The 14,841-nt window shown below is 34.8% G+C and overlaps 1 protein-coding gene across 2 annotated transcripts in view; it reads left to right on the forward strand.

Annotated features, from left to right (window-relative positions):
* Positions 1-14,841, forward strand: part of TOP2B (DNA topoisomerase II beta) — a 65,136-nt gene that overhangs the window by 13,645 nt on the left and 36,650 nt on the right. For both annotated transcript variants that reach the window (XM_054815858.1, XM_054815859.1), the window contains exons 2-8: positions 4,222-4,395; positions 5,070-5,160; positions 7,222-7,285; positions 8,540-8,685; positions 9,447-9,544; positions 10,903-11,115; positions 11,198-11,371. In XM_054815858.1, coding sequence (XP_054671833.1) covers positions 4,222-4,395; positions 5,070-5,160; positions 7,222-7,285; positions 8,540-8,685; positions 9,447-9,544; positions 10,903-11,115; positions 11,198-11,371 — 960 coding nt within the window. The remainder of the gene's footprint in view (positions 1-4,221; positions 4,396-5,069; positions 5,161-7,221; positions 7,286-8,539; positions 8,686-9,446; positions 9,545-10,902; positions 11,116-11,197; positions 11,372-14,841) is intronic.

The raw sequence follows: 14,841 nt of genomic DNA on the forward strand, positions 1-14,841 counted from the left end.
AACTGCTATCAACTGAGAACCAGTATGTTTTTCCATACAGTTACCACTATGCTGTGTTTAAGTGTCTAAGATGCTTGTTATGTCTGAGGTCACAGTATGAAGTGTAACTGCATGTCTATAAAGATGGATGCACAGTGCAATAGATTATACCATTCCAAATTACTTAAAGATGGTCATCTTGCTGACTTGCATCTATGTGGATGTGTAGTCATCATCAGTCTGTGGAGGGTTAGAAAGTTTGAAAGACTGTCAAGAATCTGTAAAGTCTTGAATGTCACAACAATGTTGGGAAAGTCAAACATTGTGTCAAAAAAATTAAAAATTGGCACCATTAAGATTGCAAAGCAGACCCTGAAAATTGGGTAACCTGTTAACAAACAAACAAAAACCAGACTTACTGTGAAGCAGAAGACTTAAGCCCTTTGTGACTCTTGGTTAATTCTCTTTAGGGGTTTTCTCATGAAACAACAGCTAGTGCTGTTTTGAGAAGTGTTATTGGAGCTCTAACAATATGAAGATCTCTCATACAGGACAGAATACAAAAGGCATTCTTGAGACAATTCCAATATATACAGAAGAGATTGTTAGTTTAACAACACTGCAGTTGAGTGCTTGCTCAGTTGAAGAAAAAAAAGGGGGGGGGGAAGGGAAGCTTTCCTGCTATATTTACTTGCATTTTAAGTAATAGAAGCTCAGCAGATGAAAGCACTTTATTTTTTTTAAGCTATCAAGAAAAACCTAATGGAAAGACTGTGGAGGATGTTTGTGTCCATAGATCTATGTCATGGATTTGGTGATGAAGATTTTTCTCCTTTTTGGGGATGAGTTCTAAACATCACTTGAACTCTAAAAATCTCCATTCAAGACAGACGTGCAGGGATTCAGAGTTGGTCTTCTATTTCAGAGTACGGCACAGCCCAAAAAGCTTGGCCTGGAAAACTGCACTTCTACGAACTTCTGATGCTTGCATGCCTGCATAATAACATTATGTAGTTGAATACCTTCTGGCTTTTGTTTTTTATGCTCATGTTTCAATAGTGTGTAAGTTAAGTTCAGAATGTTTATAGCATGGGTATTTTTTGCATACGGAAGAAATACTATATTTGGAGGATTGTACAAATAAAATCTATCCTGTTCTATGACAATGAAACTTAAACGTTTAAGTAGAGGATACGGAAAAGGTGTTTGTGATGTCCTAGTGAAAACTATGCAATTAAAGTTCTTGAAGACTACCTTTTTTCTTCTTTCTAAATAATTACTGACAAGGAAGAAAAAATGTTATGCTGATCCTTTGTGTGTTTTTTTTCCTCTCAAATAATACATAATTGTGTGTGTTATAAAATATAATAGCTGTCACGGGGAGTGGAGTAACAGAAGTTTTTACTACTGCTGGGTTAAAGCAAACTCACTGTTCCCCAAGAAGTAATACTTCTGCAAAACTAGCTCTGTTTAGACACCGAACTTTGTCTAGGTGTTGTCAACAGGACAACAAGCTGGCAGTAGCATCTCAACAGAAGTAGTTTTGATACTCTATACATTTCCTACTCATAAGCTGGAAAGTATAAGCTCCTCCAAGTTGTTAGTAAGATTTTCACTGGAAAACAGAAATGTGTTTCCAAGTGTTGTATTAAAGGCAATGGCTTGTAGGAATCTCTTCCCGATAATTTTATTCTGTAGCAATAAGAATACAATGCTGAGGTACATGACAACTGAAAAATTGGCATGTGATAACTGCCCATCGTGTATTTTGCTGACTGTAAAAACCTCTTGAAGCCTAAGAATTGGGAGCAAATAGAAGAGAAGATAGAGTATGATTCTGGTGGTCTGTACCCCTGTGATTCTCTTACTTTCTGTATGAATTGCTTTCCCTCTCTTCCCTTCTTTCAACGCTTACTTGTGCTTCATCTGAGAAATATTACCTTCTTTTCCTGCTAATCATTTGTCCTTTTAGAACAAGTGAACATAGTAAAACAATGCTAGCAGAGCTATAGAACCAGTAAGTGAGCTAAAGGTGACTCCTATGAGGTATGTTGTCAAAGATTATAATAAAGCTGGTAAGGTCAGAAAGATATTTAAAAAACCAAATATTTACATACACATGCACTGAAGCTTATTGGAAGCCTAGACATCATTCACAGAACTACTCAATGAAATAGAATTTACATTGCAACTATTGGCAATGCTTCTTTAGTAACAATTCTCATTCCTCCTCTTCTATATATCAGTTTAATGTATCTATTTGCAAAGTCCTGTTTTGTTTCTGTTTGTTTAGCTGATCCATGGCTAAACTTTTTGGGCTGGTGGGGTTGTCACAGTTCTAGACCAAATGACAGTGTGGAGACTAAGCTAACTTGGATACCAAAACACTTTAATCACATGCATGCGATTTTGCAACTTTCCTGTTTGGCGGGAGGTGTGATATGCTCCAGAAGAAAAGTCATGAGAGTTAGTTGTGTGGTTCCAACTCTGCTGCATGTAATCCTGGTGCAGGATTGTGGGGTCCCCTGGGTTCTTTACCTCTCTTATTTTGGACGCTGTCAATTATGGGACTGGGTAGTAGAGAATATTTGATTCTCATTTGGCCTGATCAGATTTACTCAGGGCCAAACAATTGGCTGTTGTGGTGCACAGTCTGCAAAGTTCTTGAAGTGCGTGTTTCATAGTATTTCTGTAAATAAACTAGAAAAATGTGATCTCTAAATGTGGAAGAGGAAGGTAATTTCCTTCATTCTAAATAGATTGAAATGCTTTATTTCTGTGTCTGCTAAGAGGAGAATGAAAAAAAAAGTATCAAAGCTTAAATAGTAGAAGCTGGAGAAGACAAATTGGAATAATACGGGGAGAATTGTCCTTGTTAATTGTATGATATAGGTTGGTGTTTGGCCTTTTTGAATCTGCTGAAGTGTGTTGGGTGAGTTCAGAATACTTTGCTCCTTGTTCCTATGTGCTTATAGGCTTTCTTACCTTTTGCTTTCAGTGCTACCTGAGGCTGCAATGAAGGCTAATTGAAAGAACTGATGATACTTTCTTCTGGTTGAGAAATTTATATGGCGATTAGTTAATCCAGGATTGGAGTTTAGCCTATATTTACTTTATACAGAGATTTACTGGGAACAGCTAAATGGGAGTAAAATATTTACCTAAGTGGCAAGCGGGTTTTGTCCTCATTATTTATCTGTTAATGGTTTTTACTCTTCATGTAACACCTGCTTCCAAGTTGGTAAATCCCCTGCAAGAGGAGGAAGCTATTTCAAGAGGTGGGGACAAATTTTTTTTTCTGTTATGTCTGCTAGTCGGGCAAATAAATCATGTGAGTTCAAGTTATGTTTATTGGTATTTTTAAGGTAATTCCAAGTTACAGGTAAGCATGTATACTGTAAAATGTCTACCTAGTCTCTTGGTAGATACACTCTTACTGTCTCAGAATGGGGCTTTTCTACAATCTGAGAGATTTTAACTTTTCCTTTTGTGTGGTTTTAGTTAAATGGGAAGGAGGTATTTATCAGGAAAAATTTGCTTAAAGATGCACCAAATCTCTGTATCCTCCCCCCAAAAGTGGATTAGTTTTCTGTAACACTGCTTGCTCTTCCAATCAAAACATTTTTCATCATCTCCAGCCACATTAGGCTTGAACTCTGTTTACATTCTGATATTAGCCTAGGTGATTCTCTTTTTTTATGGTTCTTGGTTTATTTCATCAGAAAACATTCTGAACTGGGATTGGAACAGGTTTAATTACTTCAGTTAAATAGAAAATGTAAGTTATAGCAATTGAGAAGCTGTACGAGAGGCATTACAGCATTTCAGAAGTCCTGCCGAATGAATTGTCTGAACTAAAATGTAAAAGAGCGGCTTTACTGTTGTTATTCAGAAGAGTATTCAGTGTTTTGGATTCAAATGCTTAAGCACAAAATAGATATTACAAGTTCTTAACCTGAGGAAGTGGGTGTCTTTTGTAATATACCGTTGTTTCCTTATTTTAGTTTATCATGCTTCGTAAATCACTAAAATTTGAATATGTGACAATTTGTTAAGAAACTAACATATCTGTTGATTTTTTTCTGTTGAGAGGATAGCTTGATCTTAATACATCTGAAGACTTAACATTTAAATTACATGACAAGTTTTGATTGTAATTTTAGTCTCTGTCAGGTTTTGTTTATATCTTGAGAGTGACAGATTGAATGAATGAGGTTGATTGTTGGTGTCTTTTTTTTTTAGACATTATTTGATAATCAGATGAATGCTTCAAAAAAGGAAGACTCAGAAAGCATTAATAAAAATGACACTTCAAAGAAGATGTCTGTTGAAAGAGTTTATCAGAAAAAGACTCAGCTTGAGCACATTCTCCTCCGTCCAGATACCTACATTGGGTCAGTTGAACCGTTAACTCAGGTAAGTGTCACTAAGTTTACAGCCTTAATAGTTGTTGTTTTAATGAAGAAATGACTATTCTGCTTAATAAATAGGCAAATCTCTACTTTTCTGAGTATTCTGCATTCTGTCATGCTAAAAACCGTGGTCATGTTTATGTATGCATGTGTAGGAAGGGGTCAAGAGAAGACTTTTGAAAGCAGTGCTTTGCTCACCTGAGAAAACATGCTCAGAAAATGTTGAAGTTCAGTCAAAACATAAACACACACCTATATGTGTAAATATAGCTATGTGTGTGTTTACGAACATGTCTATATGCTCACAAATACATATACATCTTTGTAAGTAGCATTGGCTCTAGGTCCAAAAATGCTTTAATCTGTTTGTTTAGGTAGAGAACAGAGAATTTAAGCCTCCTGCTGGCACTTTTTTCAGCTGTTTTTTATGAAGTTGCAAATTGTGTCTAACTTCACTGTCTGTACTGTTGGAGTTCCCCACCAAAGTAGAAAATAATGGATTTTCATTATGGAAGTCTTTGTGGGTATAGTTGTAATTTTTGCCAAACTTCTGCTTTTGTCTCGTACAACAGCATCAATCAGATTGGAAGAGTAAAGTTCCTGAAGTAGATCTTATAGAATCATAAGCTGGTTTACCAAGACAAGTAAATATTTTTATTTTATTTTGTTTACATGTAGTTAATGTGGGTTTATGATGAAGATGTAGGAATGAATTGCAGAGAAGTTACCTTTGTTCCAGGCTTGTACAAGATCTTTGATGAAATCCTTGGTAAGTATTTTTAACAATAATATTGCTTTAGAATTATGGAGTACATGCTTTTCTGAGAGCTCTCAAAGCACATTGATTTGTATCTAAGCTTAAATCACAGACTTAGCGTGCCACTAAAATTCAGTGCATGAAAATTTTAGTGCATTCCAGCACTACAGAACACTTTAAAGAGGGAAGAGTGTTTTCCGGCTGAACTTGTGAGACAGAGTAAATATTTGTTACTGAATGTCCAAACTAGATCATTCTTTATGATCAATATTGTTGCAAGATTTTAAGCTGCAAAGCTGATCACGGCCACAGTTTTAGGTAACATTTGAAAGAAGATTGTTCTTCTGAAAGATGACAACTGAAAGTTGTCTAAGTGTTAACTTAAATTGTCATCCTGTGAATCATTAAAACTACCTCCTTCCGTACAGAATGATGATGGTGATTCTTACATGGGTCATTTCTAGACTTCACCCAGTTTTAAAATGAATAAGTATCATACTGCCATTTCAAAGCATGGTGACTGAGACACAAACAAATAATTTTTAGAAAATTCTGTCGAAAGTCCCTGAGTCACTATGACTTTAGTAGTTTATGATATTCTCTTGGTGACAGGCACACGCTGAAGACTAACCAGCAGTAGAAGTGTGCAGTATCTGGAGTGTGCTGTAGGCTGAACTGATATTTTGGGTTAATTGACATGAATTCTTGGGCTAATCAGTTTTTATGAAGTTATGTTGAAAGATTAGTGGGATTACATTGTAAACTAAACTATGCTCTATTGAGGTAAATAAAAATTTTGTCTTGACCTTCATTGGGTTCAGCACTTATCCACGCCTCTAAAACTATGCTTTGCAGCATTGCTGTTTTGGAGGCAGTAAAGACTATGTCTTGGCCAGGTGGAAAAGAAGGATTTTTAATTTTTGTTTTTTACTCGTTACATAATTTGACAAATATGGGAATGAAAATCTTTTGTCACTTTGTTTTTGAGTGCCACCTCATAGATTAAATTCATGGGCTTTTCACAGGAAGGAGTCACTTCCATCTTGTCCCATTCAAAAGGAAGATCATTATCGTATTATTATTGTAGTACTGTATGGCTTATTGCTTCTTTATGTAGCACTGATAACTGCTCCACAGAGTGTGGTTTGAGAGCTAGGGGTCATTGTAATAACAGTACAAAAATTGGACATTGTAGCTGTGCATACTTTTTAATGAAACTGCACTTAATGATTTCAGCAAAAGCGCCTTGACATATCTGATCTTATACTGAGATTCTTATAATATACTAAGATTTTAATTTTAATGGATTTATCTTCATGTCCTTTGGTGGTTTGGGGGTTTATTTTGATCTATTTCATCAGTGATGAGGCAAATACTGAAAACAATTGTAATGCGTTTTTGTGGTTAATGGCCATAGTCACATTTCTGATTTCTGTTGTTTGTAGTTAATATAGATTGGAGTGTAGTTTAATTAAACTGGTCAAATGTTAACTTCCAGTTATGCTTCTTTTGATCCTAAACTATGTAAGCTGTTTAGGAACTAACTTACAACTGTTAGTTATAAGTATCACAGGCTCTTTAGAGATAACTTTTGCTGCAATTAAAGCATTCCTTAGTGGATGTGACTTTTTCAGGATTGGGTTTCAGTGGCGAAAGGATGTGTAAACTGATCTGGTGATGCGTATAATTTCCTAGGGTTTTTAACATACAAGATGTAATATGTGTAATAAATATCCAAACAAGTGCAGCAAAAGAAGAATTAAATGCTTGTTATGTTAAGAACAGTTACAAGAACAGGCTTACAAAATACACGTCTATATTTATTTCTAAGATAATCTAACGGCTAGAAATAGAGTCAGTAATTGTAAGAAGGTTGATAAATACCTTCTTGTAGATACTTGGTCATATTTATAGACCTCAGTAATAAGATACAGAATATACGAAAGGATACCAGGTTAAGAAATACCTGGACCATTGTAACTCATGGTGGAATATGTATATAATCAGTTTTACAGATCAAGTAATTAATTATTGCTCCTAGAAACTGTTAATTTGTGCTGCTTTGTTTCATAGTAAATGCTGCTGACAATAAGCAGAGGGACAAGAATATGACTTGTATTAAAATATCCATTGATCCGTAAGTAAAAGCATGTTTTCATTTCCTTTCCCTGCCAGTGCTATTGTAGTTCAGATTTGTACAAATGATTTTACTAAATTAAATTGAATACTTTAAAAACAAAATAATATTTTTTGAATTATTTCCACTAGCTTCATATTTTAAGATGAAAGGGTGAATTAAAAATGTTTAACAGTAAATGCTACCATTCTGAATTTATAATAATTTGCTTTCCTAAACATCTCATTAATGTTTGATTGAATGAAAGTTAAAACCAGATTATAAAATTCATGATTAGATGAAAGCTTGGCAGTACATAATTATAACCACCCAGGTTACTTATAAATCGTAAATACCAACCTTGAGGTTTTGTAGCATAATTTTGCACCTCTTGAACTTCCTGTAGCATTAGAATATGGTTACATTTGAATTAGTCAGCTATATCACACTGAAACTGCAGATTGCAAATATGTCTTTACCACTGTTTTTCGAAATCGAATACTTAGAGGTATTTACTAATGAGAATGGTAGTTAAATAGATGTTGATTGGGTTCCTTTAGTACTATCCAGTGATGATTAACTAAATAATAAATGTTTGAGAGACCTAATTTTCACACATAATCTTTAGGATAAATATGCTGAGAAGTAATTTTTCTGCAATTTTTCAGTGCATTATCAGTTTCTGTAGGCCAAATTGTTTTTATTGTGGAGTGGGAGGGAAATGGTAGTGCAAATCTGCCTGACCTGTCATGATTTTGAACTCTCTAATACTCCAAAATGAAAATTCTATATGAGAGGTACAAGTATTAACGGTGCCAGATGTTGATGAATTTTGGCATTGATGCACAAAATAAGTTACAATGCTCATCATAACTGGGAAATAACAGCTTTAAACAGATAACTAGGCTGTGTCTGGGTGGATTTCAATGAAACCTAAAAAGTTATATCTGTAACTTAAGTATAATTCTGTCACTAAACTTCAGGATTCTGTTGCACATAATGTTGATAGTGAAAGCTCTTCAAACAGATTTTTGGGTGTTATTTTTATTATATGAAATACTGTCATGTATGGGCAATTATGCTCCTTCTAAAACATCTAATAAGCACAAAGAAGTAGGGGTTTTTTGGTAATTAAAATTGATAGACCTGTGAATAAATGTGGTAACAATATGGGCTTTTATTGTATTTTATGAAGTTATTTAACAGGTAAAATGTGTGCAGGAGTCCGTCTTCAAGGATTACATTAATTGGCTTAATGTTTTCATTATTTTATAGGGAATCAAACATTATCAGCATATGGAATAATGGAAAGGGTATACCAGTTGTGGAACACAAAGTAGAAAAAGTATACGTACCTGCTTTAATCTTTGGGCAGCTGCTAACATCCAGCAACTACGATGATGATGAGAAAAAAGTTACAGGCAAGACTGTTTATCATGCTTTGTTTCATTTAATTAAGCCATCATTTGCTTTTCAGTATGCTTTCACTTCTTACTTTTCTCTTTCTAGTCGGTTTCATGACAGATCATCACTTAGTCACCATTATTAGTCATTAGAGTAATGACTAAAAAAATCTTATTTTTTCAGTATCAATGTTTACAGAGAACTTTACATTTACATCTTTAATGCCAGTAATCAGTAACAAACAATATTTTCATATTTTGATTATAATGTATGCAAGCATTTAAACGTTTAAGCTCTTTGAAATGAAGAGAAAAATAAATTTAATAAATTAATATAGGATTTATTATCCTGAATGTCAAGTAACCCTAATTTAGATCATGAATGAAAGTTAGTTCTTTTTCTATCCTACCCCATATGTTTTGTCCATATTATGAGGTGTGGTTGCAGATTGATTTGAATCTGATCATGACCTAGTTTTCAGCTGCATCAGGGTGTTGAGGTCACTTGCCTTTCAGCAAGCAACTGGTAGATCAACACTAGGGAAGCAATGGGAGCATCTTGGCCTTGAGGCGGGGAGCAAACTGCTCATTTTTGAGGCAGAAGCAGTTGCACCAGACTGGAGGTAGTGTGAAACTCCATCTCTGGCATCCTTTGATAGCTGTTGACATGTGGCCCAGCTTTTGTCTTATATAGGAACATTTTACTTCATTGGCATACTCTCTGCATATCGTAAATAATGGTTCTGCTGTAGAAAACTTACTATATGTTATTTTTTCAGGTGGGCGCAATGGCTATGGTGCAAAACTTTGTAACATATTTAGTACAAAGTTTACAGTTGAAACTGCTTGCAAGGAATACAAACACAGCTTTAAGCAGGTATAGAAATCATCTCAACTTTTTTCCTTTGCTGTAATTATAAAGTTAAAATTTAACACATTCTGTATATTTCATGAAGATTCCATGAAATGAATCATTTAACATTCAAATGGATGTGTAGAGTTTGCAGGCTAGGCAGTTCAGTCAGTAAAATTGGTACTTCTGTGTATTATAATTTGGGTTTTTTTTGTTAAGTAATCTTTTTCTTGGGAGTGTTAGGTGACTAAAAATGAAAAGCAAATTTCTTCTGTTAAAACTATATTCACGTGCATGTGAAAAGGAATATATTTTATTGAAACATTTTGTAACTGCTGTTATATAATTTGTCAAAAAATCTTTCTACGTAGCTGTGCAAACATGGAAACAATTATCTAGATAATTTTGTATGGTGTTAAGAAAAAGATTTTTTCAGTGTTCATGTCATGAATTTCCTTAGCCTAGCTGGACTTCAGTGCAAACCCCCCTCCTTCCCCATTCGAGCCCATTGCTCATTGTTATCATTGTTAGCACACAGACGAGGGGTTGAATGTAATGTGATCTATTGTGGTTAGCTTTGCGATGGCCACCTTTCAAAAAGTTTGAAGAACTTTATTAGAGTATTAGATAGCAAAGTTCCTTGGCTTTGGAGTCTTTCCCAGTTGGTAGCTTCCTTCTCTTTTTTTCTGGACAAGTAATTAATTTCTGGTTATGCTGTTATGTCACTACATAAACAATACTTTTTGAAAATTACATGCTTTATGACTTAAAGTGCTATGTTTTCCAGTATTTTCAAAAATTTTTAAAATTTAATAAACTGAACTTTGATATATGCTGTGAGTAGGCATTCTGCTTAGTCTTATAAATGTGCCCATGTTCTTAAACAGGGAACAATACCAAGACTCACGAGTCAAGTCTGAGCAAGTTGGTTTGTCAAGAAGCGTGCTTTGGTAGACTGCACAGCCACAAAGATGCTATCTCAGAGACTTAGTCTCTGCACAGGCACTAATAAGCCTCTCCGTGGAACTGTGTAGTAGATTACAAGTGTTAAACTGATGGGCAATAAGGACTGTTTGGCTAGCTCACTTGTATCTAATTTAGTCAGTTCTGTGGTGGGCTCTATTTGCATTAGACTCATGTCCGTCAATGCAATGATACCTGCATATTTACAGAAACCACAAATCTGCTGTCACCGGTGCTTGTGCAAATCTTCGTAAAGCAATTAATTTTATGCATAGAGTTTTAGCAGAGGAAACTTCTAAAAGAAGTCTGTGAGCTTTTTGTTGCATAGCTGTTGCAATCCTAGCATAGCTGGAAAATGGAACAGAGGAGGAGGATAACATGTATTGTAAACTAACATCTAAAATGTTTTGTTTCCAAAGACTTGGATGAACAATATGATGAAGACCTCTGAACCCAAGATTAAGCATTTTGATGGTGATGACTACACATGCATTACATTCCAGCCAGATCTGTCTAAATTTAAAATGGAAAAACTCGATAAGGATATTGTGGCCCTCATGACTAGAAGAGCATATGATTTGGCTGGGTCATGCAAAGGAGTCAAAGTCATGTTGAATGGGAAGAAATTACCTGTAAGAGCCTCATTTAAAATATTTTAAGCGTACTGAGTATTTGATGCAAAAAAATAGTAATTGTTATCTGTATTACTCATAGGTAAATGGATTTCGCAGTTATGTAGATCTTTACGTAAAAGACAAGCTAGATGAAACTGGAGTTGCACTCAAAGTTATTCATGAAGTTGTGAATGAACGATGGGATGTGTGCCTCACTTTAAGTGAAAAAGGGTTTCAGCAAATCAGCTTTGTAAATAGTATAGCTACCACAAAGGTGAGTAGTTATATTAAATGATTAAAAAATGTAAATGGTAAAAATGTGTGCTAAAGTTATGCCTAGTCAGATGAAAAAGTAAATCTGGGTTACTAAAAGTAAATAGGTGAGATGATCCTTTGCATGAGAGGACCTAGCAGAGCAATTAAATGCAATCAAAATACATTCATAGCAGTATTTCTGAATATGCACTGGTTTTTGAAACACTAGTAATAATTATCAGTGATACTGATGTCTTATGTGAGCATACATGATATTGATTAAATATATAATGAATAGAACTATTTTATTCATTACTTTTTAACACATTGTAATAAAATAATTCTGAAATCAAGGTAAAAAAATGTACAAACCCCTTTAAAGCTAGTAATAGCAAGTTTTGGAGGGCAAAAATGGCTTTCCATTTATTGCTTTATGATGTATAAAACTGGCCTGAAATGTTGAGACTAATTTTCTTTGTGTTTCTATATAGGGGGATCTAGGTGTTCTCTGTACTTATTAGCAACTACAGTAGTGGTGAAATGATATCATAGCAAATCTTCAGTTATGACGAGGCACCAATATGCTCAACATACTAAAGTACAGTCTTTGTGCTTCTCACATTGCTGGGGTGGTCAGGCACCAAGGCAATCACCTGAAATAAACTAATGTAACTCTCATTTATGCTAGTTTGGTGTGGCCCGGGTTTAGGGATCTGGGATCCATCCATGGTGCAAGAAATTCTTTGTCATTTCTACTCTTGACAAATTGCACCAGATGAGTGATCTAACAACAGTCAAGCAATTCTAGTGATTGGTGAGGCTGGTTTTGGGGAATCTTAACCATGAGCTTCCCCAAAAGATGAGAAAGATAAAAATTTGTCATCAGACACTTAAAAAACCCTTCTTGCTCAGATCTTTTTCTAAAAGAGTTGATCAGAAGAAAATTCTGATGGTAGCACAAGTGTTTCATAAGCACCAATGGTTACACTAAGTGGGGTCCGTACTCTAGGCAGGTGCCCAGAAGTACCAGTATTAATCTTGGTGGTAGATGGTGTATAGCCAGTGTTTTGCTGGTATATAATTTTTACTACATAAATTCTTCTAGTGTCATTTTCAGTGTAACTGAACCAGCGTTCAGTGGTAAGAGGGATAGTTTATTTCATTGTAGAATATTTACTAATTTACTAATATTAAATTTACTAATATTTAATTAAATGCTTATCTGATACTTGTCAAAACTAGGGATAACAAATGTATCTGGTAGTTGAAAGGTTAAAACTTAGTTTTAATTCAGGCCTCTTTATGCAACATAAAGAAGAAAAACAGTGTGACCTTAAAGATGTATACAATACTTTTATGAAGAAGCTGGCAATGTAGAGAAACTTAATAATGTTTGATAATCAAGTGAAGAAAATGTATTTGGAAAAAATGAATACTTATTGATGCCTAAGTTAAATATATTGCATACACTTACTCAAAAGATTTTGAATTTGACTCTTTTGGATCAGTTTTCACCCATCATGCAGTTACACATACGTTGTTATCATATATTCTTTAAGAAAATTCATAGAAAAAATACTGTGTATTCTTCAAAGGTAAGTGTTGTAATTTCTAGTTTTTCCCACTCTCCCGATCCATGCCTTATGTGTGTGACTGGATGTGGAATGTTCGGGGCCGGTGAACCACCTCACCAGCAATTGATGTGCAACTACCCACTGATGAGACATAATGGCTAGTAACTAACTGCGTCAACTGCCTGTCCCCTTATCTGCTAACAGGTGAGGAGCTCATTTCAGCTGTTTTTTGGTTATTTATCGCTGTTTGCTGAAAGCTTTTCATTTCTGTTTCTGGATAAATTGCACCCAGTCATAACTTCCCTTCCACCTTTTTTAAACTTGCTTTAAATTCCAAACAAGTTTTTTTTAGGTTGATGGGGGTTTTTTTGAGGGGTGTGTAGAAGGTCAGGCAGTATGTTGAGGCACAACTCCCTTGTTTTGTTCTTGTAAATTTGTTACCTTTGTCAGGTCCCCATTTATTCACAATTTTGCCACAGTAGGCCACCACAGAATTCGACTTCAGGGTCTGAGGCAGCATTTGAAATAATGTTTGTAGCTATTACGGTTGTGCAGATAACCTTTTGGTGAGACTTGTATATAAACTGATTAAACATGGTTGTCTTAAGTTCTCAAATAGTAGCTGTAGTAGAAATTGTAGTAGAAACTTATTAACTGTCTAATGATATTTTTAGTATGGCAGCACTGCTAACTGTAATACTACTAATGATTTTAGCTAATACAGATGCAGTGTCAGATAGTAGAGTAGGGTGGAGGGAACATCCGAACCTGTTAAAATTTGCTGGAGTTCAGCAAGAAATTGAGGACCATTCCAGAGCTTGATGTTTTCAGATTTATTCTAATGAAATAAACATAATAGAAAACAAATGCAAAGAAAATAAGATTTTATTTCTATAGCTAATTCAATGAAAATTTCAAATTTATAATTAGCTTCTGAATTTGTTTGCCATATGAACCATTTATCTGTCCATAGAATTTAAATATGGCTTTCTTTGGAATTAATTGAGGCTGTTGGCTATTGATGGTGATATGAATAGAACGTATATAGGAGCCAGTCCAAGCTTCATTTTTAAGATTTCAGTTGTTACCATTTCATTAGATGTCTTTGAATCCTGAAGTTTACAAGACTGGGATTCAGTCATTATGGGACTTCTGGGAAAAGAAGGTTATGCAGATTTAGTGCTCTTTCTCATAATACAGTAGTCATAATAGTCATTTAGAGCCCTCTAGATTTAGAGAGTATTTTTCTTTTTCTGTCTTGTATGAAAATGTACTGACAGTTGGGGCAGTTATAGGCTGTTATGCTTCTATAGTGGGTAAATGTGCCACCTACTGGTGAGATGGTTGAAAGGTTCCCAGCTGAGCTCTGAACATCCCTCACTCAATGCTACACACTAAGAATGGACACAGGAATGGGGAACTATTAGTAACTAATATCTTCTAAGAACAAGAATTACTGGTAAGTAGCTAATTTTTGATGTGTCAGATGTTAGTTTTAGAAAACTATTTGAAGTGCTAAAATTGAAAAAAAAAAGAAAATTGCTGAAGTTGTCAATACAAAAATATACTGAGATATTCCCGTAAGCATAAGTTTTCAGTAATGTGATGAGTAAAAGTAATGCACTTTACAATTGGCATTCAAATGTGGAATGTTTTTTTAAAACATGTAATATTTTCCTGTAGTAGCTTTTTTTACAGTTTGGAAATGGTTTTATTTTTCTTTAAAGTGGCAGGATGTCGATGTATGAACTTTCACGTGAACTCTCCTGTGCTGAAACTCTGTCATCCATATGTGAATAAAAACTGTTGTGTTTTAATTTTGGGGATTTTTGGGGTTTTTTATTTTGCTGCTTTTGTTGTGTTGTTTTGTTTTGTTTTCTGGGGGCGTGCGGTGTGTGTGTATGTGTTTTTAAGA

The sequence above is a fragment of the Grus americana genome, chromosome 2 (genome assembly GCF_028858705.1).
Source record: "Grus americana isolate bGruAme1 chromosome 2, bGruAme1.mat, whole genome shotgun sequence".
NCBI lineage: Eukaryota > Metazoa > Chordata > Aves > Gruiformes > Gruidae > Grus > Grus americana.